This window comes from Triplophysa rosa, linkage group LG17 (genome assembly GCF_024868665.1).
Source record: "Triplophysa rosa linkage group LG17, Trosa_1v2, whole genome shotgun sequence".
In the NCBI taxonomy this organism is placed as follows: Eukaryota; Metazoa; Chordata; class Actinopteri; order Cypriniformes; family Nemacheilidae; genus Triplophysa; species Triplophysa rosa.
In genome coordinates, this window is record NC_079906.1 from 9,523,130 (window position 1) to 9,550,530 (window position 27,401).

A 27,401-nucleotide genomic window follows, 5' to 3' on the forward strand; every position below is an offset into this window, starting at 1 on the left:
ACAACGACCAATTGGAAGGTTTAGTGGTCATTATACAACAATATATGACTGTGATTCACCAATCCGGTTGAAGTATCCTCGTAAGTGATGTATAATAAATATGAATGAAATTCATGTATACTTTTGGGATAGATTTGCTGTAAAATTACCCCTGAACTTTACTAAATCTGGCAAGACCTTGTTTCAAGATGTCATCAAAGAGGAAAGTGGTTCATAAATAAAGTACATAATGTCTTTTTTAAGGGTTCAAGATTGCATTTGTTTTCCATTTGTGTCCACACAGCAGCATTTACGGCAAGCCAGATTCGAGCAAAATGCCTTTTCAAATCTCCATCCTCTTTAAATTATTTAGCCCACAAAAACATCTCAAACATTTATAAGCCCATTGTTAGAGCGATGCATGAGAATTGTGACCCTCCCTATTTGGCATAAAGGACTGAATCTGAGTCCAGACAATGAATCAAAGCATCTGAAGAGTCTTCTGCAGACGAGATCCAGGAATTAAACAGAAAAGAATCATGCTGTAATAGCATTACAAAAATGACTGTTTTAGCCCAGTAGGGCAACAAGAAGGCATATCAGTCAGGATGTATATTCATATCTTCTCTTTCAAACCCTTTTCACATTAAAATAAGAAACGTTTAAAGACTGAGAAAGACAGCGGCGCTTGTTGTAATGGAAATAATAAGGCGGAGAATTCTCGAGATGGCGGTAAGATGAGCGTGTCATTAAGCATTCATAGAGATTGGGTTATGTCAGAAGAAAATAAAGAAAACGAAATGAGAACAGAATGACATCGCTTACGTTGAATGAATACCGCCTGATTGCGGGAACCGCTCTGCCACCATTGGACATTTACAGCGAGCAGATTGGTTAATTGAAAGTGATCTGCTAATAAGGTAAATTGACTACATTACCCACGTCTGGCCGTCTCTGAGGGATGGCACAATAGGGGATGAGTTTCTCAGACTGTAATGCTCTCAATTATGTGGTTGTCTGAAGCAGTGTGGCTCAGTGGCTGAAAGGTAAAGGACTCAGGCTGTTTCTCTTCTAATGAAGCTCTTCCTCTGGCTCCACACAGCGCTCCCTTCATTCCTCCAACCATCTTCTGCACCACTAACTCTTTCTTCTCAATCTTTGCTCTGGTGCTTTGTTCATAAGCTATTTTTGTGCTCTCTCTCTCACACACACACACTCAGTGGGATTTTAATAAAGTGAAATTAAGGCACTTCCTAATGAACGATGAATGATGAAAGCGAAAAATAAGTACTGAAAAAAGTTTGGTTGGAAAGAAAGAAGAAATTAAGGAATTTAGGAAAGCAACTCTTCCAAATTTACCCCAAAGCAACTCTTATATTCTTTTGAACAGCATCTGGACTGTATTTTTAAATCTTGAAAATAGTCAGGAAAAAATACATTTATAGGATGATAAAATACGTAAATATATGAAAATAATAATTAAGTTTTCAGTTATTTTCATATATTCTTCTCCCATGCCCTCTGGAGGTAGAGCTTGAATGGTGTGAGGTTTTTTGTTTTAGCAAAAAATCAATAGCTTCTTATGGGTTTTTACAGGAACTCAATTCAGAGGACTCGGCAATCAAATGTACAAGTAAAATATATGAAGAGTCCATTTTATACATGTTTTTATTGGATTTTTTTAGTTATTATTACTTAATCAAAACCAAGGTTATTTTAGTTTTCTAAAATTAAAACTTGGAAAACGTTTCTGTTCAATAAAATCAAATAAAATATTGGCCTAAAAATAATTGGAAATACTTAAACTAAACGAAAAGTTTAAATGTTGCCTAAAATTAAGGCACTAAAATTATGATAATAAACAAAAACGAATTACTTAATTCATCTTATTGCAACATAAGAAATAAACAAATAAATAATTAGCGAAATTACTAAAAATGTAACTCAAATTAACATAAAAACTCAAAATCGAAAAATTAAAGATAATTTAAAATATTAATAAAACTAAAAACAAAACTATAATAACTCTTGATCAAAACTGCAGTTTGATTGATATTATTTGGAATACACAATAAAAACATGATTTATGACATTTTTTTTAATCTGTTGTTGCAAATGAACTCTTCATATACAAATCAAAAAGTTATGTTTTGTCCTAATGTTTTATTAACAAGGGTGGAACTAATGAATGTAAAGAATAAAACATGGAAGTAGGAGGGAAGTATAGAATGCCTGCAGTAATGATTGAAGAATCGACCGAATGAAGGAACTGACCGATGAATGAAGAAAGAAAATAAGATCGAATGATTAAATAAATCAATGAATGCAGGAAATATGCAGTTTGCATATTTCAACAAATGTTAATCAAGGATGTAATGAATAAATGAGTAAAAATTAAATACATTAACAAATGAAGAAATTGTGTATTGATTTATTGTAATGTAGTCATTATTAATGTATAAACGGTGACCTGTGGAATAAACAGATGTTTCTTGTATGTTTTGTCACAGGAAACAGAGATTGTGAACACAGCGGTGCTGAATGGGAAGACAGTAGCCGTTCCAGTGAAGGTGGTGACTGTGGGTTCAGATGGTGCTATTACAGATGTGTCAGAATCTGTACAGTGCCAGTCTACAGATGAAGATGTTGTTAAGGTCAGTGTTTGTTTTAAAGGTATTATTTAAAAAAATTAATATTAATTACTGTTATAAACATGTTATTACATGGCCCTCTGAAATACATGATTCTGATTGGCTGATCCTCGTCAGAATTCTGTATAATGTCCTACCCAACCATATATATGGCCATTGTTTTTGACAATTTATTTCCTACAGTCTTTCTCCTATCATTGAGCTATTTGTCAGTCGTCAAGCATAACCAAATCAAATTAACTTAATGTGAATACATGTTCCTTATTGTTTTTCCTTAGTGTGCTGTAAGATTCTTAAATCATAATTTTCACAGAAATAAATGAACAAACAAACTTATCAATGTTGTGTAGTTTCAGCTCCAAATCAGTGTGCTAAAGCCCAAATGAAGTTTGTAATGAAATTAATTGACACCCTAGTGAGGTTTAACAATGATTTAAAAAGGTGATAATTGTTTATCATGTAGAGACACACAATCACTATCAGATTTTAGAAATGAACTTGAACGGATCTAGACGGATGGGTATTAATCACTAAACGTCTTCAATTTTTGCCACTGCTATAATGGAAATTATATTTTCCTACTAATGTTAAAAATAAACTATTTTGTGACACATTATATTTTCTTTCTGTTTAAGGCATACAGCTTAATCTTGGTTACATATGAGCTAAAACCCAATCACAGAGTTGTCTATGTATTTATAATATTTCATTACGCATGAAAAGGATAGCGAGGGGTTTTCTAAAGATGAAAATTTGTGTTTGACAAGCCTATCAGGTTGATGTGAAGACATACAATTCACAGATTTTACATGACCCAGAAAAGTAATATGTAATCAGTTTTCACTGTGGGAGTTTTGCTGATGAGTGTCTCAGATTGCTTATTTCGCTCTATATATATGCTGGATGTCATAGAAAGTTGCATAAGTGACACAACTGTGGATCATCTAAAGTCCCCATGAAGATAATAAAACAGACGTGTACGTGTGTGTGTGTGTGCGTGCGTGCGTGCGTGCGTGCGTGTGTGAGTGCGTGTGTGTGTGTGTGTGTGTGAGTGAGTGCGTGTGTGTGTGTGTGTAGGACTATGAGAAAAAGGACATAAGTAGTAATACAGGTTTGATAATACTTTCAGAAATTGATGTAAAGGCAATTTTCTTTCCGAATCATGACCATCAATTTGAATATTGAACCATATAGCATTTCAGATCATTTTCCTCAAATTAATGTCATACAGAAGCCTATTAGCCTGCCGGCAGCCACAACAATGGATAGTTAAAATTAAAATGTAATGCAGGATGACCTGAATTACACAATCAGCTAAACTGTCAGAACCAAAATGCTGACTAGCTTTATTGTACTGCATCATTAAATATTGCTTCAGTACTTAAGAACAATGCAGAGCAACATTTGGAAAAAGAGTTACGTTTGGTTAAAGGGATAGTTCATCAAAAAATGAAAATCAGACAGTTCCAAACCTGTATAAATGTCTTTGTTCTGCTAAACACAGATGAAGATATTTGGAAGAATGTCAGTAAGCAAACAGATCTGGGCACCATTTATTTTCCCTACTATGGCAGTAAATGGGGGATGAGATCTGTTTGCTTACGGACATTCTTCCAAATATCTTCTTTTGTGTTCAGCAGAACAAAGAAATGTCTACAGGTTTGAAACAACTCGAGGGTGATTAAATGATGACAATTTTTTCAAATTAAATTGATGTATCGATCTCATATAAATAACACCGAATTTGCTGTTATTGGCACACTTTGTAGAAAATGCCTTCACAAAGCTGACAGTTTGTCACACTGTAACTGTTGTGCAGTACATTTCACATTATCTATTTTGAAACCAGTAATCTATAACATACAGTATATCATATAAATGACATTTTATTAAGACCATATTAATAGTAGCCCAGTTCCCTTTCTGTCGGTCTCTCGACGTTGTGTCGAACCGACAGATGGGGTTCGCCCCCGAGAACCAATCATCTTCTGACTATTTGGAAAAGGCCAATGAAATTGGCGAATGAAATTTGCATGCCGGACTCCCCCCCGGACATCCGGGTATAAAAGGAAGCCGGCGTGCTCATTCATTCACCTTTTATTCTTCGGAGCCTTCATTCTGATGACAAATCTCGATCGTAACAGAGCTACTTTTCTGCTGGAAACGGTACGACGAGGTGCAGCGGACTGTCCCTTTCTACAGCGACTTCCACTGGGCGTCTCGGCAGTTCCGGAGGTGTTTGAGTTATTTTCTTTTTTAATTCTAATAGAGCAAATATCTCCAGCGTTGCATGTCCCGCTGTTCTCGTGGATGCAACGCGCTCATTGAGGAGGGGGACGGACACAATGTCTGCCTCAAGTGTTTGGGTCTCCAGCACGCTGAGGCAGCATTTGTGGATACGTCATGCCCGCACTGCGGGCGAATGGCGATCCAGACGTTGCGGTCATGGGTAGCTGTCTTCTTTCTGGAGACAGCCGCCACCTCGTCAGCTTTCATCCTGGGGCCGCAGCGGCTACGGCCCTGCCGCCCCCGATGGCGAGCAGCGGGGGTGAAATGGGGAATTCCGAGAGCGGCAAACCGTCAGCCACAGGATCGCGGACCGCCCGCGCCCCGTCTTGCTCGTCTGACCGTTCCCCAGACGGTCCTACCCCGTCGTGTTCCTCGGTCACGTACTCAGAAGTGCGTGATGAATATGAGATGTCGCTTGCAGCATCGGAGGGCGACTTCTTGGCATCTCATCCCGACGATTCCTCGGAGCTCCCTCCCTCGGGAAGCTCTGAACAGCTCTTGGTCTGTTTTGGAGGTCAGCAGAAGGGGAGGACTTGTCTCCTAACAGAGGCTGGCGCACTGGATCGTGGACGGGTAAGTACGAAGGCCGGTAGGGCGTACGCCTGCGAAAGCACCTTCCCCCCTTACCCTCTAGGTGGGTCAGTGTGCTATTTCAGCCTCCCTTCTTCCCCCACCGTGTGAAGAATAGGTTTTCCATCCATCACTAAGCACCTTCCTGGGGGCCGGGCTGGGCAAAGCAGCCCTGCCCCCTTAGGCCGGGTAATAGTTGAGTTATTTACCACATAGCTCTAACCAGACCTAGTGCTCCAGACGTGGTAACCCTGATGTATTTTCATGAATGGTTCCCACATTGGCAACCCATGACCTCCCTAGGTGAACTTCCACCTTGCGGTTAACTTCTTAGTCCGCACATTCCCCCTATGAGTTCTCCCCAGATGGCGAGACCATGGTGGTATCTACACTAATATATCCTCCCTTCGGTAGGAAGTGGTCTCTGTAGTGTTTTTCCCCCAAGGGGAAATAACGCTTACCCAGTGGCCCTTACAGTGCCGGGCGGCTTCTCGCTGTTAGAGAAACAAGGCCTCCGCCTGTGACGGCCGGCCCACCTTTCCGTTTAAAAGCTCTGGGACCCCCCTATCTCTCCACTGGATGGTCACAAATTTCACGATGGTGCTCACTTCTGACTCACTTAGGCCAGCCAGCGTCGCCTCGCTAGAGATTGTGACGAGGCACAGCGCTGTGACGTTTTCCAGAGGAACCCCATCTGTCGGTTCGACACAACGTCGAGAGACCGACAGAAAGGGAACGTCTTGGTTACGTATGTAACCGCAGTTCCCTGATGTAGGGAACGAGACGTTGTGTCCTTTATGCCACAATGCTGGCCACCCACCGCAGTGGTCGAAGGATGCTCTCAGGCTCCTCAGCCCAAAAGGTGAATGAATGAGCACGCCGGCTTCCTTTTATACCCGGATGTCCGGGGCGGAGTCCGGCATGCAAATTTCATTCGCCAATTTCATTGGCCTTTTCCAAATAGTCAGAAGATGATTGGTTCTCAGGAGCGAACCCCATCTGTCGGTTCGACACAACATACATTCGCTCATTGGATACATACGTAACCAAGACGGTAGCAGGAGAGCATGTGAAAGCCATTGAATCATTTGGTAATGCATCAATATTCCCTGTAGCTCAGTAGTTAGAGCATGGCACTACAGCAACACCAATGTCATGGGTTCGATCCAAGGGATTGCACATACTCAGAAACAAATATATAGTATAATGCAATGTAACTTCTGCCAAATGCATAAATGTAAATATCGCTTTTGCACCTGCAAATAATGTTGAAAAATCATCGTGAAAATGCTGTATTGGCTACTATAAATGTTTTAAGAGTTGTACCTTTACATAGCACAACATAAAATATAGATTTACATATTTACTGACTGCTACAGTGTCATAAGTTGAAAGACATCTCTAAGAGCGTGTGGTGTCTTCTCCTGCCCCAACCCTAAGTGCCTTTTTTTTGTTTCGGCCACTGCCCCTCAAAATGTCTGTGCACGGCCCTGTGTGTGAGTGTCATAAGCTTGTCCAGTTTTGTCTAATAAGACTGTCAATCTGCTGAATAAGGATTGACATGCTGTTCTGACAAATTTTGTGTGATTTTAGATATGGTGTTGACCATGTTCGACCTGTGTTGTACTGATGTAGCCTGTTTTATCGAAATGTGAATTCACAAGCACATCAAAAAATCAATCATGTCAAAAAATCTTCAGCAAATTAGCAGGTATAAGGTCATTCAAATCAAGGCATCTGATTTTCTTTGAATTTCAACAAGCCAGATGAGATCCCAACATCTGTATGTAATACTGTTTCTCAGTTGACCTTGATTGAAAATTGCAATTCTCACCCGAATGTGTTGAAATTCCTGGAAGTTTTCCATGCCTGACATTTACTTGTATCAACAAAGAAGAGTGTTTTCAACGTTCCCTAAACACCATGTGTTGAGAGCAGGTGCTTGTTGTGAGCTATTTACAGTATTTGTTTATCCTGTCAGTTCTCACCTAGATAACCTTGATATTTTTTCCATTTGTATTCAAGGGTTCATGTCATCCTCGATTTGTGTAGTCATTTACTGACTGTCTTGTGATTTTCTCTCATTTTTCTAACATGCAGTTATCTATCGATCAGGCTGACAGATGGAGTTCACTGAATGTTGTGCTTCTTGTGTGCACTGATGGAATGAGTCTGTATAACCTGTGTTGTGTGCATTTTCAACTTATGCTGCTGTGCATTAAAATGAACAGTTTGGCACACGTGTCAGGCTTATGAACTGAGAATAAGTAATCAAATTGTATTTTACATTTCTTTAAACATTTTGTTTGAATGTTTTGTTTGTGAGGGTCCAATTGTCCTCACTTACCCAATGAACTATCACGACAACCCACTTGTGTGAACATTTTACTGGTCCTCACTAAATAAAAAGGCTCATGAATCGGTCCAATCACGTTTTTCTTTTTTCTAATGTTGTGCAGACATATTTGTGTGATGTTTACGGTTAGGGGAAGGGTTATGGGCTAGAATCATCAGGCTGATATAAAATCAGTAGAAATCTGTGTAATGTCCCCATGTAACTAGTATGTTAAAACAAACGTATATACAGTATTTACCTTTGAACATTTAGGACACTATATTCAGTTTGTAGTCAAACTTCTGCCATATGGCTAGAAGCGACTGGCACTGCTTGCATTATTGATATGATGCTCAGAAACTGAAGTGTTGAATCCAGTGTGGAGCAAAAAAAGGAGACCGCTCTTTAAACTTGCCTTCAAGAAATCAAGCAACTACATGCCTCTCACAGACTTTAAAGAGAAATATAATTTAATACTCGTTTTTTAAGTCCACTTGTAATGTTTTTTTGCACCACAGCCATTATTTTGTCTAACGTGGCCATTCATACCCTCTAAGTACTGCAACTTTAAAGGAGTAGTTCACCCTCAAAATGAAAATTCAGTCATAATTTACTTTCTTTCGTCCGCAGAACACAAAAGAAGATATTTTGAAGAATGTTGTTAACAGCCCCCCATTCACTTGCATTGGTTTTAGAAGTGAATCTGTTCTGTTACCAACCTTTTCAAAGTATCTGCTTTTGTGTTCTGCAGAAGAAAGTCAGTCATGCAGGTTTGATGACAAGAGGGTGAATAAATGATGACAGAATTTCATTTTGAAGGCGAACTACTCCTTTAAGACTTCTAAATAAAAAGTTTATTTGCAAAAACAGATAACTCCGTTTTTACAAATGTATATAAATTGGATAACTTTATTAATCCCCAAAGGGAAATTTAAAGTGCTTTATATTATATTTATATTATTTTGTTATGTTATCATGTTTTTATTGTTTTTATACACTCTTAAAAATAAAGGTGCAAAAGGTTCTTCACAGCGATGCCATAGAAGAACCATTGAGTCAAAGATTATTTAAAGAACCATCTCTTTCTTACATTTTCATAATCTGAAGAACATTTTTTCACCAAAAAGTACCTTTTGTGAAACCGAAAGGTTCTTCAGATGTTGAAGGTTCTTTATGGAACCAAAATGTTCTTCTATGGCATCGAAGAACCTGTTGAAGCAACTTTTTTAAGATTGTAGTGTTAGTTAGCTGTATTTTAGTTATTATTACTCAATCAAAACAACCAAACTTCAGTTTGAATGATATTACTTGGAATGCACAATTAAATATCTGTTTTTGCAAATGAACTCTTCATATGTACTGTAAATTACCTCTGCAATGATTTGAAAACTATCTGTGTGAAAACTGAAAGCATTATTCACATTGCGCTTCATCTGGCAAACATTTTTGCTATTTAGTTTCAATAAATGGTCTACTGTAAGTGTACTGGTGAAGCAGTAACGTATATTGAACTCTTTAATTCAAAAAGAGTTATAAAACATTCGGTTCTCCGTAATATGACCCCTTTTACATAAGAGTTGAAAAAGCCTCTCGAGTTGAAAAAGCCTCTCAAGTCAAGATTGCTATCAGGCTCCAGAACCATAATGTGAAGGTTTTAAGTACTCTCACAATCTCAAATTCTGGGTTTAAAAGCAAAGGCTAGCAAAAACTGTCTAAGGTCAGCGTTGTTTAGCTGTGGGGGGCAGCCACATAACCGCAGGTTATAAAATAACAGTGTGCAAAGAAAATGGAATGTGAAAAGATCTTCAATTAAAACTGAAATTTATCAACAGGACCCTTGTGTACAATTCAACGTGTGAGTGTGTGCGCATTAGGAATCAATGTTGCTGATTCTTAGGCCTTATAGAATGAAGACGTGTGGGAGAGAGAGAGAGAGGGGGGGGGGACTGTTATCTAAAGAACCTTTCAATGAAGTTAATACGGCACTTGATGTAAAGCCCTATTGGGAGGCAGTCAGGTAAAACTGATGAGCACATAAAAAAAGGTGAGTTTAGATTACAGGTTCTTCCAAAAGAAGTGACACAGACAGTCAATGCTGGATAACCCATTAGTAGTCAAACGCCGTCCGGTCCAATAGATGAAAGTGTGGGGAAGTCAAAGTCGAATGCGCTTTCCTTGGATGCATTTCAGCTCTGATTACAACTGCATTAAATAACAGAAAAACTCGTTTTTTTTCTCCACTGAGGACCAGTGTTGTAGGTTTAGACCCGGTTAATTGTGCTGTCAGACCTGCTCAGCCAAACACGTGTATGAGGTGGCTGTTTGTGGGTCAGATGGAGGTCTGATTGGACACATCTGACAGGTAGTTCATTTTCCAGACTAAACCGTCAGGATGTGCAACGTGCTGGAGGATTCCACAGTCTACGGCAGAGATTAATGATCACGCCTTGTGTATGGCGTGTCTGTGTGTCTGTAGCAGTTTATTACAGCTGTACAGCATTAGTTATTATCAGTGATGTAGGAGCAGTTTAGAGTTTCAATTCAATATTAACATGTGGAGCTGAATGACAATAAAATTATTTATTATGATTCAATTTTATTATTATTGAGCTGCAGTACTACTGAATGTCCACCATACAACAGCTATGAAGGATTTATGAAAATATTTGTTGTTGGCAAATCATTCTCCCTCCTGTGCATTTTGTGATGATATTTCAAGTTCTTGATGTATTTTATAATTCTTGTTTTAATCCTTTTTGTCCCATTTCCATTAAGACGGAATGGCATGTGGGGTTTAAAGGGACAGATCACCTAAAAATGAAAAATTCTGTCAACATTTACTCACCCTTGAGTTGTTCCAAACCTGTATCAATTTCTTTGTTGTGTTGAACACAAAAGAAGATATTTGGACGAATGCTTGTAACCAAACAGTTCTGGGACACTATTGACTACCATAGTTTTTTTCTATAGTATGATATTCCATAGTGCCCCAGAACTGGTTACAAACAATCGTCCAAATGTCTTCTTTTGTGCTCAACACAACAACAAATATTTTTTCAATTAAATTTTCATTTTTGGTGAGCTGTTCCTTTAACATGATACTACATGGTCTATCAGACAAGGTGTCTTATGGTTTACTATTGTACTTACATATTTCATTGACACTTGGCATGTATGGATATGCCTGTTTAGTATTCACTGTTAAAGTTTTAAGACACATACCTGATTATTTATGTTGTGAATATAACAGTCTGTTCACAGAGTTGATATGTTCATCTTACATAAAATTTGAAATGCATACTTTTCCCACTTTTATTGTTTTATTCTACATCTATAGTCTGTTTGTTTCTTAATGTGTTTTGTTCAGCTGCTTTGCAACAATTCATATTTGTGAAAAGCACTATAAGCTTGAACTGAATTCTTAACTGGTAAATATTGCCATAACGTTGTTTTAAGTCAGACAACAATTGGACACTTGAGTCACGCTTAAAATGTCTAGAAGTTATTGCACTAGACAGTATTAAGCTGAGTTGCAAATAGCTTTTAAATGATATTTTTGTCTATGTGGATGTCAAGCATTGGAAATATCCATAGTTAATGTGAATGAGAAACTGATTTATTACATGAACTAAAAGTTGCAATGCAATTAAACCCAATTAAAAAGAAATGCCACAGTGGTTTAAAAGTGAATAACTTTACAAATCGTGTTTATTATTCTGTGATCCAATTAGAATGAAATTCAGACATTTTTATGTTTTTGGTGGCGCTGATCAATGTGTTAGCTGTGTTAAATGTGCCATTAAATGTTTCATTAATCTCATGTTAGCATATGAATATTGGCAAGCCTTGTAAAAGTCTATGTTTCTGAGAGTAACAGAGATAAAGCTAAAGATAGAGAAAGACTCTGACAGAAGCAGCTCTATCAGTCAGACAGGCATGAAACAGACTCTCACAGCTGTAACAGCCCTAAGTGCAGAAAGCAATACACCACGATGTTCTGATACTGAGGTCTTGTCTTACTGCTCTCTGATAGTCTGATATGTTGAGCAAGGGATGAGAATATCACTCTTGAATTTGTTTAATTATGGTTTATCTTCTGTTTATTGGTTTGTTGCCAACATTTGGACGTGTGTAAATTTAGTGTATAATCCATATTTCTACAGTAGCCCTAAACGGACAAACTGCTCTACACAGCGTGTTTCGTGAATACGTTGTTTCCTTCGGCAAAGAAGCGAAAACACCATAACATCTTTTCCCTATTTCGCCACCGTAGTGCTTCGAAAGGGAGGGGGGGTGAGCTGTTGGTTGCAATTCACCTCACCACTAGATGTCGCTACATTTCATGAACTAGACCTTTAAATATAACATTTGTAATATAAAGTCTGTTTTCTGTGATTTTATATATAAAATTAAATGTAAATGATAACTGTCAGAATGGGTAAAAGGATTACAATGCAGGAAATGCCATTCTCAAACCCTACCAGCAGAGATTAAATATTCCTTATGAGATGGGAAACTAGGAATAAATGTTTTTACAAATAGAAAGCAGCCAGACAGCTCTATTAATATGAAAGGGTTATGCACAAAATTTGTCAGCTGTGTGTATGTGTCATACTTTTATCTTTGTGCTGCTGGCCACACTTTGATGGTGTGTGTATGTGTGGCCTCTGCAGTTTTTTTATTTATGAAACGCAAAATGTTAGAACATGGTGTCAGAAGGCACCACCAAGAAGACAGACTGTCATATTTAAGAAGAGTGTTCGTCATATTCCTCCAGAGGTCGAAAAAAGGTGTCATCTGGGTCTGCTGAATCAGTTGCTGTCAACTCATACAAACCAACATACACACACATACATGTTTATTTCTGCATTGTTAGATTTCATTTAAATATCAAGTAGTATTAGTGCTGTCAAATCGTTTGTGCGTGATTAATCGATTACAAAATAAATCTGTTTATATAATATGTGTGTGGCATATACTTACAAGTTTATATTTAAGAAATATGAGTAGTATGTATACACAATGTAAATATTTTTAAATATAAATGTATGTGTATATATATATTATGGTGGCTCTGAACCGCAAGTGATAAAAAAATATGTTAATTCATTATAACGAGATGTTAATTTGTTATAATGAGATACAGATTCCGTTAAAACGAGATGTTAATTTGTTATAACGAGATATTAATCTGTTAAAACGAGATATTAATTCATCATAACGAGATATTACAAGAGATTTTAATCCGTTAAAATGAGATATTACAAGAAATATGAATTCGTTATAACGAGATATTAATCCGTTAAAACGAGATATTAATCCGTTAAAATGAGATATTACAAGAAATATGAATTCGTTATAACGAGATATTAATCCGTTAAAACGAGATACTAATCTGTTAAAACGAAATAATAATTCATTATAACGAGATATTAATCCTTTAAAAGGAGATATTAATCCATTAAAATGAGATATTACAAGAAATATTAATTCGTTATAACGAGATATTAATCCGTTAAAACGAGATATTAATCAAATAATAATTCGTTAAAATGAAATACTAATCCGTTAAAACGAAATAATAATTCGTTAAAGCGAAATAATTCGTTATAATGAAATAGCATCTCTTTATGTCAACTCCTTGATACCTGAGTTTTGAATTAGTGGCGTTTCATGACAGAAAACAATACGCTTTTACTTTGCTGCTGTGCTGACACAATAGAGGAGAATCAGAATCAGAATCAGAAGAGCTTTATTGCCAAGTGTGCTTGCACACACAAGGAATTTGCTTTGGTGTTGGAAGCTTCTAGTACAGACATTAAACACAATGACAATACAATATAATACGATTTACAGTCTAAAAGATTCTAAATTGTGCATATATAAAATAAAGACTATTTTACAGAAAATGGGGGATAATAACATATAAGAGACATTGTACAGGGTAGTATATAGTAGAATATACATATTAACAGATTGTATGTACACTTGTGCAAATGGATAATTTAGTAAGATCTCTAGTTATTATCTAGTTGTAAGATTATTATCTAATTATTATCTAGTTATTATCTCTAGTTATGTTAGATCTCTAGTTATTCATTTATGTTTCATTTAGTCTCTGTGCCACGTATAAACGCACAATGTGCTTGAAAAGATCGATAAATGAGTCATACGCTTAAAAGCCGGTTATCTATACTAGCGAGTTCTCAGATCACACACCAGTGGTAGCCTATCGGACACAGGAGGGCAGAGTAATACAGGGGGAGCTCTCGACCTGATGTTAAGCATCGTCATGGTGTAAAATATTGAAGTTAAATATATGTAGCCTATCCCATAAATACGCTAAATACAACCGTAAAAGGTTGTCATAAATGACCTATAATGGATTATACTACAGCTTGGGGATAACATCAGTTGTTCTCTCAAGTCTTTGTTATTATGGTAAGAATGACGCTGGAAGAAGACCTTTAGCAAGCAGTTATTATTTTACATTTTGGAGTAGGCTATGTCAAGCCTGTTGGTGCTGCTGTTGCAGGTAGTTTATAATTGCGCGCTGCTTCACGAGTTAGAAAAACAACGTCCTGAAGACGTACCTGGACCGGACCATATTCGTTGCCATGACGTACCAAATAACGTTCCAGCGACGTAACTTTGTGATTCCCATATTCCTCGTGGACGTTGCTGGGACGTGGTGATTACGGTTTTAACTAGGCCACTAACTCTACGGCCACTAACTCAAAACTCGGGTATCAATGAGTTGACATAAAGAGATGCTTTTTCGTTATAACAAATTAATATTTTGTTTTAATGTATTATTTTATTTTAACGGATTAGTATCTCATTTTAACGGATTAATATCTCGTTATAACAAATTATTATTTCGTTCTAATGGATTAGTATCTCATTTTAACGGATTAATATCTCGTTTTAACGGATTAATATCTCGTTATAACAAATTATTATTTTGTTTTAAAGAATTGTTTCATTTTAACGGATTAGTATCTCGTTTAAATGAATTATTATTTCGTTTTAACAAATTATTTCGTTTTAACAGATTAGTATTGTAGGGTCTGGTCGGATCAAAGGTTACCATTTGGGATCGTAAAACACAACAAGCTTCAACCAGGCACCAACGAGTCTGGTCCAACTGCCCTATCTCAACACCTTCATCACTGACCAGGACAGATTCCAATACTCTCCCCAGGACTTCAAAGGAGGTTCTTGGTGGGGGACAGGGCTGTGCACCAAAGTGAGAAAAGCCATGTGGCCCCCAGGGACTGAGAGCCTCAAATTCTTCCAAAGAATGTATTTTTCTCTTTCCTTTGCCACAAAAGACTGGTTTAAAGTGTATATACATGAATCCCCACATTGTATGCTTGTCCCCATGTTATTCTCCTTCACCTATAACCGCAAAGGCATGTGTGCTTAGTGGTATTCTGTGTATATTTACATTCTTGTACAAACTACAGGTCAATGTAATTATAATCCTTTCATGTTTCATATCTAAATGTTTCCCTCTTCATTTCTTAGAATATGGTGCATAGCACAGTAATGTATTTTATACCATACTCATTTTATTTTATTCTAAGACTATTCCTGCTCCAAACTCCCAGGCGACCATAAATGCAAATGAGTTAGTGCGCCGGACAGAGAAACATGTTTTCGCACCCAAAAGTATCTCATCACATTGGATCGCCCACCTTGGAGGGGCGTGACGCCCCCAGGGTTAAAACATCTGTGCACGAAGGAAACAGCGCTCGCTCCTGTGTGTTCGCGCTCGCTCGTGTTCGTGCACCCTCTCGAGACCTGTCTCTCTCCTTGGAGACAGCTTCTTCCGGCAGTTTGCTTCGGCTAAGTTCGTTCTACCTCCGTCAGCCAATCCGGCTCTAAGAAAAAATCCGACGGACTCACCCGCTCGCTTTGAACTCATCAGGACTCTGAAACCTTTTTGCACGCGCACCAGAACTTGCCCCAGCACAACCAGGAAGCCAGAAATCTGATCTACAGTATTTCTAAATAGCTGCGCTTAAGCTTTGCCCCTTTTAAATAATGAGATTGTCCTTGATGGTTTATGCAGATACGAATAGCTGATTTAATACTGCCACTCTTTGCTTTGTCTATTTCTTTCATTCTTTACTGCTTTTACGTTGTATGTTTGTTTGTTATTGTTTGGTCTTTGTTAGTTAGTTGGTTTTATTTCCCCTTTAGTGTACCGCATTTGTATCCACGCTCGAATCGTTTCTGTGTTTACTTATCACATATCAACGTCACTTAAACTGCTTGATTTCGTTAAGATTTCTGAAGTGGTACTATAACCTACAGATATTAAGTAAAGATCATGTTCCATGAAGATATTTTGTAAATGTCCTACCCTAAATATATAAAAACGTTATTTTTGTGAGTGGATGGCCTGCTTCAGCACCTCTGATGGACAACTTTAAAGGCGATTTTCTCAATGTTTCGATTTTTTGCACCCTCTGATTCCAGAGTTATAAACGTCTGTATCTCCGCCATATATTGTCCTATCCTTAACAACTCATACATCAATAGAAAGCTTAATTATTCAGCTTTCAGATTATGTACAAATCTCAATTTTGAAAAATTGACCCATAAGACTGGTTTTGTTGTCCAAGGTCACATATTGTATTTTTATATAGTTATAGAAGAAAATGGTTTGGCTGCCTTGAAAGTTTTGTAAAAATTATGGAAAATGCTTCATTAAAAACACTGAAAGAGCTAAAATGCCAAAATTGTGTTGAACTGCAATCAACTACAATATCTCCAATTTTTCTCATTTAAATATAACAGTATTTGATGAACTGCAGTCACCATCAATAAAAAAGCAAAGACGATCTAACTAAGGATCATTTACATGTATTTTCTGCATAATATATAGCGTAAATAAGGAGTGCTCAACACCAGACCTAGTGCTATTTCACTGCATTTATTGCCTGCTTGAACTAAACTGAAGGATATTTGTGACTACAGTAAGATGCAGGTTTTTGCTATGTATGAACTGTTTGGTAAATCTGCCCATGCTTTGCCATAGGGTCAGTGTGCCTCTTCAAGCTAAAATATTTTCTCTTTCTCATCTTATCTTTGCTGTGAAGTCTGGTCGATCCGTTTCAAATAGATCTTCTCTGTCACTGAGATAAATATTGTATTGATTTCGGTAATATGGAGTTCGCTACGGTGTGTCGGAAAGATCAATTTTCGTTTCTTTCCTCACCTCTCTGTAACCGGCTTTCTCTTTTTGTTCACAGGTATCAGACAGGTGTGACTACGTCTATGTGAATGGCAAAGAGATGAGGGGACGGGTGCGAATGCTGGTGAACTTCACCTACAGTTACCTGAAGGCCCAGCTGGAGGTGAAGGTCTGGATTCCCAAATTGCCCCTGCATATTGAAGTTTCAGATACAGAACTCAGTCAGATCAAAGGCTGGAGGATCACAATAAACAGTAACGCTCAGAGGTATGAACATTTGAGTTTTTTTGGGGGGGGGTGTAATTTGCGTATGCATTCATATTTTAGTATGTCTGCAGGTGTTTTTCTGTAGAATATGTGAATAAAGTACAGTACACAGATATTGGGTTCCCGGACCAGTTATGAAACAGTCAACAGCCAGAAGGTGAAAACTAAGCCAGCCGAATGGAGGCTTGATCAATTTAAACCTATTGCAAATGCTCAATACTTTGATTTCCCAGCATGCACTGCACTCTGTCTCCTATATCTCCCGGTGTGTCTCATAAGCAAGTGGACGTATTCCATCTCACTCCTCATAACCCACAGGTATGCTTGGGTTTGTGAATTCAAAATAGAATAAAGTCAATATATACGATTTTCTGGAGGTATGGAGACACTTTCCTCTCCATTTCAGTACGTCCCGCGTGACACTGTGATTCACAAAGTGTGTGAGAAACTGAGAATACACAGAGAGAATATGAATCTCTTCATTGGCAAAATGTGAAGTTCTCAACGGGTCCCATTGGTTTGTTTTGCCAGATCGCAGAAGTTTGAGAGACTTTTGTGAGGGTTAGAAGATGGAATCAAGGATTGATGGTTTGGTCAAGAGCTAAACAAGAGCACATACATTTTTGTGGTGGCAGTTCTTCCCAAACTCCATCAATTTTCACATAGCAGAAAGTACCTGACAGGTTTGTATGCGAGTCAAAACTAAACATGAAAGTGCATCGGCAAAATGGAACGTGTAAATATTTACAATAAATATTGCTAAATAAAGTAAAACATCAGTTTAAGACACTATTAGTATAACTCTCTGATGACTAATTTGGTAGTTGAACGCTTTGGGTTTGTTTGTAATATCTTATTTTATAGTTTATTTATGGATACACAGGACAGAGGTGTTAACTGCTAATGAGATGAGCTCCACAGAATGTTGGATACTAATTGCTTTACGCTTCTTTGTACATCAACCTACATCATATTATTTTTATCTGCGTGTGACTGTGTTTTTCTGAGATGACATTTAGCAGGTGGATAATTATGTGAGTGCATTGTTTAATGAACATTTGGATGAATTGCAACAGAATTGCTCTCAGACATCAAAGCATTCGTACTATTCAATTAACTTAAGTATTAACCATGGTCATATTTTTATTATAGTCGTTTTGCTATTATTGGCGTGTCTGTGCTGTTTTTAATTGTTAATGGCCTCAATTGGCTGGTTGAGGAGATATGTGCTGTTTTCTAAACAATTGGATGGTATGTAAGGAGTAAGGTACAGCCAGCCACACTGAAAAAAATCCCATTAAAAAAAACAGACTTTTTCAGATAAACCGTAAAACAGCATTTTCCCCTGTAAAATTACATTTTCCCTGTTTTTCTTGTAAATTTGCATTCTTTTTCCTATTTTTAAAATAAACTGTTACAAAAAAATCCTGTAAAAATCGATGGCGCCAGAAATAAACCTTAAATGGGTCATATGGCGCGAATACGTGTTTTTCTGTGTCTTTGGTGAGTTATAAGTTGCCCATGCATGTATTAGACACGTAAAATTGCAAAAATGAAAGTGTCGGAACAAAAGATGCATTCTATCTAAAAGCGAATGCTCACCCAGACCTGCCTGAAACGCCTCGTGTAACCACACCCCCACAAATCTACGTCAGTTCGTGGTATGATTAGACTAAGACCGCCCAAATGTAAACGCAAGTAAGATGGGAGTACCTGTCAGAACAATTGCTCTGGAACCTGATGTTCCAAATATGGTAAGAGGCGTTACATTTCCGTCACACGCTTGCAGTATTCGACCAATCACTACGCACTGGTGAACTGGCCAATCATAGCACGCCTCACTTTTCAGAGCGATGAGCTTTGTAAAAAATCAGCGCGTTTCAGAGAGGCGGAGCAAAGAGGAGATACAAACATGCACGGTATGTGGAAAATACAGCGCTTTTGAACCTTAAACCGTGTATACACATTGCATTACATCTAAAACAAGGATAATATTAGTTTTAGATGTGTCATTTGATCCCTCTAAAATAAAAATGTTCCCTGTAAAATTACATGTTTTTCTTGCCCATATTTAAAAAAACACTTGTAAAAATCTTGTAAATTGCGGTCTTTTTCTGTAAAATTAGTTTTTTTTTTACATTATATGTGGAAAAACTGTTACAGTGCAGTTGTCATTACAGAATAAACCCCAACAGTGTGATCAGGACCTTACGTGAAGGGTCTTGTATCACACTGAAGGGGTTTATTCGCGATAACAGCCGGCTGCCTGTACATTATCCCACTTATTACCTCATAAGTTATTGAAGATGAAATATTGATTTGAAATATTTTGTTAGCTCATTTTTAACAAATGCAGACCTTATGCAAGGAAAACCCATTTACTTTTGTTTTTTTAGGTAAGACATGACATTCAAATGCAAGAAACATGGCATTGATTTAAGCAGTAATGGATTTGCTCTCTAATTTAATGAATTACTGCTGCCCTGATCTCAAATCAATAAATGACTGCAGTGAATAATCGATAATAGCTTCGACCAGTTGCATTGAGTTTTGTGAATAAGGCACAATCTATAATAAATCTGAGTTGCTTAGAGAAGGAAAAAGAAAGACAGAGTTAAAGGATTATAGTTAATTCAGTTCTTCATCCTCATGTAATTTCAAACTTGTATGACTTTATTTCTTCGGCAGAACACAGAAGATATTTTGATAAATGTTGGTAACCAAACAACTGTCATGAAAATGGCAGGAACAGAACCCAAGTGCAGACAGCTTTTCAACAAAAGACATTTATTTAACATGGACAAAACAGAACTCAAAATCCCTTGAGGGGGAAACCAAGAACAAAATAGTATAACATAACAAAACTCAAGACTTAAAACATAAATTAGCAAGACCAGGGGCATCGGGACAAGACAGGGATAAAGACAAACGAACCAGCACAGGACAGCAAACACAAGGGCATTTAATAGGAGAGGAACAAAAGAGGCATAACGAGGGCAACAGGTGAAGGGCGTAAACTGATAACGGAATAATGAATAAGGAAACAAGGGGGCGGGGCTAAGACAAAAGACATGGGGCTGTCATGATCCTGTCAGCCTGAACTAGAAAAACAACTACAAAGAGGACAGGATCATGACAACAACATTGAACCCCTTTCACTTCCATGTATGGACACAAAACCACTGAGACATTTCTCAAAATATCTTCTTTTATGTTTCACAGAAGAAAGAGTCACATACATGTTTAGAACCACATGAGGGTGAATAAATGATGACATCATTTTAATTTAAATATGGTAAAGTGCTTGGTTTGCGAATAAGACGCAAACTTTTGTGGTATAATACGGCACACAAAAGGCAGTAGTTGTAGTCAGTTCTCCCCTGGTGTTGTGCACTTTTCTAAATGTAATAAACTTCAGCTAAATGTAATCAATAGGCAATGGTGGTGAAATTAGAATAAGAGTGAAGTGGACGCCCTACAACAGTAAGGTCTTCATAGACAGAACAGTGTCTCCATTGGGAGGTTGTCTGTCACGCTGGATCGAGTGGACATTAATGAGGGGCTCGATTGCCGTCATCCTGACAGCTTCAATCTCAGAGGGCACTAACAAGACTGCCACCTGATGCCATCATGTTCCTGTTCAGTGACAGACTCCCAAAGTACTTTCTACTGTCCTGTGACAATAATGCACATTGCAGAGGTGACACCTAAACCCACTCACTCATGCTGTAGCGTCAAGCTTGTTACTGCGACACCTCCCACGTGTTTGTTAGTGTCAGCTTTGTGCTCTCTGTGTTGCAAACACTGAAAATAACATTAACTTTAAATATGCTAATTACATTTACGAGACAAGATTTTGAAATGTTGAAGGAACAGATTCCAGGCTCAACTCGACAGCATTTGTGGCGTAATGTTAATTGCCGCAGAAAGTAATTTCGACTTTTGTCTTAACATGAAAATGGCCGTGTCGCCCGGTGTTTGTTCTGTTTGACCTAGAGACATTTTTCATGCAAGAGAGGAGAAATTGTCCATTTGGGCCTATTGCAGAGCCGTGCGTGTGTGGTTTTGCATTCACAGTGAATTTCCCTCTCCACACACACAAACTTATATTTGTCGAGGGATAATGGGCATGACCTTGATGATGTAACAGCATTATAGTTTGATGTTAGTGGGCATTGATGAGCCATTTATGTGTTGCCAGATCTTGTTAGAACAACAAACAGCCTGATTTCACAAAGCAAGCCCTGTTTAAAATAAATAAACCTGTAAATAATTATTGGTTATTTAACGCTTAAATAATTGACTTGATTGTGTTGAATGCTTACATTAAACATGGCTAAATTTCCCTAAACGCCTAAAATAAATCTTGCTATTAATCTTTTCAATAATTATGTTTTCACAAATATATAGCATTTTTATTTTTCATGAATAATAATATGAGGTATTCATAATAATTAATAATTATTATTATTATAATAATGATGAGAATAATAATAATAATAATACATACAGATTACATATTCGTGTTGTTGTGGTTACTAATTATTTTAATACTACTACTACTACTACTACTACTACTAATACATATTATTAATAAACAGTACTACTACTACTGATGATGATAATAATAATACTTTTGTACATTTTATTATTATTATTAACAATAAGAATAATAATACTTTTGTACATATTATAATTATTATTATTAACAACAATAATCATAATGTATTATTATTATATGAGGAAAACTTTAAAACTTCAAAAAAAATATTTGTTTACTTAATAACTAAACACTAAACTTATTTCAAAACACAACTATTGCTATTAATGGTTGGTCACACTTTATCATGCTATGAAGCAGAGAACTAGCACGCCAAAAGCAGACCCAGCACGCCTTTTCAAACCTGGCCATATTCATACTTGACTTATGCAAAAGTCCAAACGAGCTTATAATAAGTGGACATGGCAACCCGGATCCATTTGTTTACAGTATGTGTGCAAGATAGGAACCGTTGGGTTCTTCAGCCTCTGCCAAATTCACTGCCAGTTGGTCCGTGTAATGCGAGAGACAGAGAAAGTGACCCGAGAGAGCATCGCTGCACCCATGCCAAACCCATGGCGTGTACAGTGCCAGACTGCCCCTCACTTTGTGGGATGGTGTTAACAGCGTTCTCTCAACACCAGGCAAGCGTGATAAAGTCCCATCGCTGGGAATGGCTATTTGTGTCCGGATCAAGATATTACACTGCGTGAGTGAGATATGTTGTGTTGGTGAGGGGCTGCCCCTCAAGGGATTTGTCTGTTCTGTGAAAAATATGGTTTATTGAATCATCCTCTGATCTCCAGTGTAGGTAAATAAACAAGTGCTGTCGCTGCCGTGAACAACGGATGTTGAACACAAAATGCCATTTGTAAATATTTCATCCTTCTCCAAAAATAACAAATTCAGATTTTTCACATTGTCAGGATTGTGAATGAAAAATGATTACATGAAAACAAATCACAGGTTGTCAGTTACAGGTCAAAAAGTACTTTATAAATGCACATTTATGTCAAATCACATTAACTCTCGGTTATAAAGGTGAGCACATTTAAAATAGAGTGCTTTGGCATTATTAAGCAATGAAAGCTTAGTGTGTCGACAGTTATGTCTCAATTATTAAAAATACATAATTACACATTAATTTAAATGAGATACTGATGATTTTATTTAATATGTAATAATATAATCAAAGACATAACATTATTGTAGCAGATGAAAGCATTGAACAAAAATAGTACAAAGTGACTTTAGAAGTCAAATAGTTTGATTTTGTTTGACATTAAACATGTACATACATGAGGATGATGTTGAATAGAGTTCTTAAACACCCTTAGGTCTTTACGATGTCTTTATCTCTCCCACTTTTCCTCCTATTCACTATTTTATGCTTTGAATTATATTGTGACTATGACTTATGGCAAATTGTCCAAAATTTGTGTAGAGGGCATGAACTGTTTTCTGATGTGAGACGCCTTAGATTTACTGTGCATACATTACATTAATGCATTTGGTCGATTATTAATATTAGTAGTGACTTACAGTAAATTCAAGCTATGCATGTGTCATTGTATACATGACCTGAGACTAACCTCCTCTTTGAGCTACAAAAAAGCCATATATATTCTGCTGTTAAAACTATTGCTCATTTTTGAGTAATGAATGAAAACAGAAAAGGTGTATAATTTCTCATTATGCGTAAATATATTCATTCATTTGTTTGTTAAATATACAAACTTAAATGGGAATACAGTATATATATTTTGTGCATGATGAGTTATTAATGAGGTGGAACAAAACAGTTGTTCTGCCGTGTGAGGGGAAATGTTTCAGTGTAATCTGGTTTAATTGATCAGACACACATTGAATTTGTCGCGCATTTGCGCTCCATTATGAATGAGTAAGAATACAGTGCTCAATTCACCACATACAGTCTCTCTCTCACACACATGCTGAACCAGTGAAATAGCATTTTCAGCTATTTTCTTTTTCAGCAAAAACCACTTCTAGCAATTTTCAGATGGTCCTTGCCGTACAGAAGCAGTCTGTTAGGAGTTTGACCTTAGGTATAAATACAGTAAAGATATTTCAGGCAGTTTTGATTACTGAAACACATTAGACACGTATCTTTATACAGCCTTGTGTTTTCTCTCAAGGTTTTAACTTTGGCATCTGAAGTGAGTGGAGAAGAACAGTCATCTGTGAATGAAATGAAACACTTTGTTGTATATACAAAGTATTAAAAGGAGCTTTTTAACTTGTTGACAGCACATTTTATAACAAGCTTTAAGTTTGATAACGATGATACGCTGGATATTATCATGAAGCCGTTTAATAATTTTTGTTATAAATATTTTAAAATTCTAAAAATGCATGCTTTTATATTTGACATTCCCAGGTCGACACGGGACAGTGAGGATGAAGATGAGGAGCGCAGAGGAAAGACCTGCACGTTGCAATATCAGAGGGCCATGGTGCGTGTGCTCACACACTTCATCGCCGAGTCGGCTGTCACGCGAGGTCAGGTGGCCCACATGCTTGGCAGTGATTGGCAGGTGGATATTACAGATCTAGTCTGGGACTTCCTGAAAGTGGAGAACCCACGAATCGCCAGGCTGAGAGATGGACGTATTCTGGAGGGAATGGATACTGGCATGACTAGCATACAGGTACATGTGCGTTCGGAGTTCTCGTAGGACAGAGTTTATATACTGTAGCAGGTGACATCGTCCATCTAAAGACATCGCTGTTTCTTAAGACGTTATGTTTCCGCAGCCCACTTTCCTGTATCTCCAGGAAAATTGGGCTGATATTACCATGTACATGTCTGAGGAGGTGGATTTATTTTGCTGCTTCGAGACAAGATAGCTAATATGAGTTCCTCTGCTGTGAAAGTGTGGGCAGGAAAGATTCTGCCTGTAACACCTTTTTATTCCATCAATCACTAGATGGCTTCACAGCTCTGTGTTTGTGATATTTTTACCTGTAATTGGGGTAAATCCCTGTAGGCATCACTGCTATCTCAAGCAATCCTGTGTTGACTATGAGAATGCATATGATGTTTGTGATTATTCAGAGTTTTGTCTGTTCTCTAGGTTCTCTCTCCGTTGTCTGACTCTATACTGGCAGAGAAGACAGTGAGGGTTGTGGATGATCGAGTGACCATCACTGAACTGGGCCTGCAGATGGTCAGCGGTCTCACGCTCAGTCTGCAGCTCAGCACAGGAAGCAACAGAGCCATCAGCGCCACAGCGACCACACAGGAAGTGCTCAGCAATCCCAAACAGGTAAATCCATAAAAACAGAGAATATTAGTCTGTAGGGATGAATGTACACTACAGTTATTTTCGTTGTACTTGTGGCATTTTTTCCAACCATATTCTTGACGTCTAACCCTGAGCTTTTAAAACAGTATCAAAGTACCTTGTCCACACATACACGGGTCCTTTTCTCCTGTTTAACAAAAATCTGTCCACAAGAAAACGCAAAAATGTATAAAGCGCTATCAAGAGCATACCAAACCAACAGGTAGAAATATAACCCTAACCCCAAAGCCATGTTGGCCAATCAGAAGACTGAAAAAGGTAAAATGACAAGCTAACAACAAAGGAGTTAACACCACACAGTCCAATGTCTTAACCAAAATCTCTGCTTTCACCGGCTACACGACAACACTACACGAGTGAGTTTCTGAAAATCCTGTCAGGAGTTTAAACAAAAGTTCGGTTTTAGTCAGCCAAAACCGCATAGAAAAAGCTGCAGAAATACCTGTGTTTGTGTGGAAAAGCCTAAGGGAGTTCCCATCGTTTCTGGTTTCCATCTATTATTTGGTCCATTTCAAACACACACACACACACACACACATTTACTTATTTATCAAATGAGGACATTTCATAGACTTTTGTTTTATACATGGCCAGTTATAAACACTATAACCTAACGCAAATTCTATTCCATTTTAAAAAGGCTTTATTTGCTGTATTTTATCGAGTTTTTTCCCAGTGATGTTTTGCTCAGATTTGTCAGGTTTTGCTCATTCTGGGTACAAATTTGCCCCAAAATATAGTTTAGTGGGTGCACATACACACACATACATCTGGTTGGCACTCAGACATATTAAGCGCTGGTTTGCACCTCTTTAATAATTTATTTTGTCTTGAGAGCCACAATGGTTAACTGTCTCTATGCCTCCCTACATTCATTATGTAAATATTAATTGGCAAAAACGCAAAGCAAACCAAATGAAAGATGAATTTGACTGATACCATAATTTTTTTACATAGTGTCTATTTACACTGAGTACAAATAGCCCGCATTGTTGGCAGAGACTATTTACACTAGCTCTGCCCACCAATATGTGATTGGAATAGAGAAAGTGTAAGATTGACGCCATTTCAAACAGCGACTCGAGTGGCATAAAGTGTAAAGTCTGTTTAGCGTGTCATGGGAGACCGGGGTTCTAATCCAGCTGAAAACCTTCTTTAACCTTTTTTATTACTTTACAGATCATAAAGGCATTTGTTTTCAATAAAATTGATTTAAGGGTAAGGTTAGGGGTAGGTATAGGGCTTTAATATCTCAATAAGTTGCCATCATTTAAATAATTTTTATAAATATAATGATTTACTGTGTATTATTGCATAATGTTTAATGCACAACAATACTGAGGTGCAAATAGTAACGTTATCTGCCATTATTTATAAGTAAAAAGCATCTAACTTAATCCAAAGAAAATAGGCCCTACAGCTATTTTTGGTTAGTGTAAATAGCATATCGCTAAGAAATGCTGCTATTTTCACTTGGTGTAAACAGAAATTACTACTATTTAAACTTAGTGTAAATAGCATCTGTCGCTATTTTCACTTAGTGCAAATAACCGCTGCCTTTTTTTAAATAGATATTGCAGTAATATCATTATTGTGATTTTGTATGTGTGTGTGTGTGTGCGCGTGTGTAATTCTAGCGAAATTCTGACATTATGATAAATATTGTAATAAATTAATATGTTGCCATAATAGTTAGATAAGTAAAAAAACATTTCTAATAATTTATAACATTCAACATTCATAAAAAAGATTTTCATATATGTAGATGTACAGTACTGTATATAGAATACCCCACCATTGTGGTGGCAATTTTTTCACAGGCAAGCACCCAATCACATGTTCTATATAGGTCATGTTCATTATACTCTCTCTGGACAGTAATGTATGACTTTTAAAGCTGTCCACTTGTACAGAAAACCTACAGAAAAATGACATAATGGGGAGAAATGTCAATCTTAAGAAAAAGTCTCTTTAAAGGACCATTATGTAATTTTGTAAGTGGCATCTAGTGGTGAGATTGCGAATTGACCCTTCGCTAAGCCATGCCCAAAAACCGCCACAGGCCAATCGTGGTTTAGCAACCGTAACTAGGCGCGGGAGGTCTGTCAAGCTTTCGAGCGAGGCAAACATGCCGAAGCGTTGTGCGTATTGTGTAAATCTGATAGCCAGTATCCTTAAAGTGTGGACGGGGTGGTGGAATTTTTTCCCTTCCCGAAACCTAAAACCCAAGGGGAGAAAT

General features: G+C 37.3%; 1 protein-coding gene across 1 annotated transcript in view; it reads left to right on the plus strand.

Annotated features, from left to right (window-relative positions):
- The window catches only part of si:dkeyp-14d3.1 (transmembrane protein 132C), a 244,288-nt gene that overhangs the window by 208,741 nt on the left and 8,146 nt on the right, over positions 1–27,401 (plus strand). The window contains exons 5-8 of the mRNA XM_057357037.1: positions 2,490–2,633; positions 17,088–17,296; positions 24,235–24,505; positions 24,932–25,123. Of these exons, the coding sequence (XP_057213020.1) occupies positions 2,490–2,633; positions 17,088–17,296; positions 24,235–24,505; positions 24,932–25,123 (816 nt within the window). The remainder of the gene's footprint in view (positions 1–2,489; positions 2,634–17,087; positions 17,297–24,234; positions 24,506–24,931; positions 25,124–27,401) is intronic.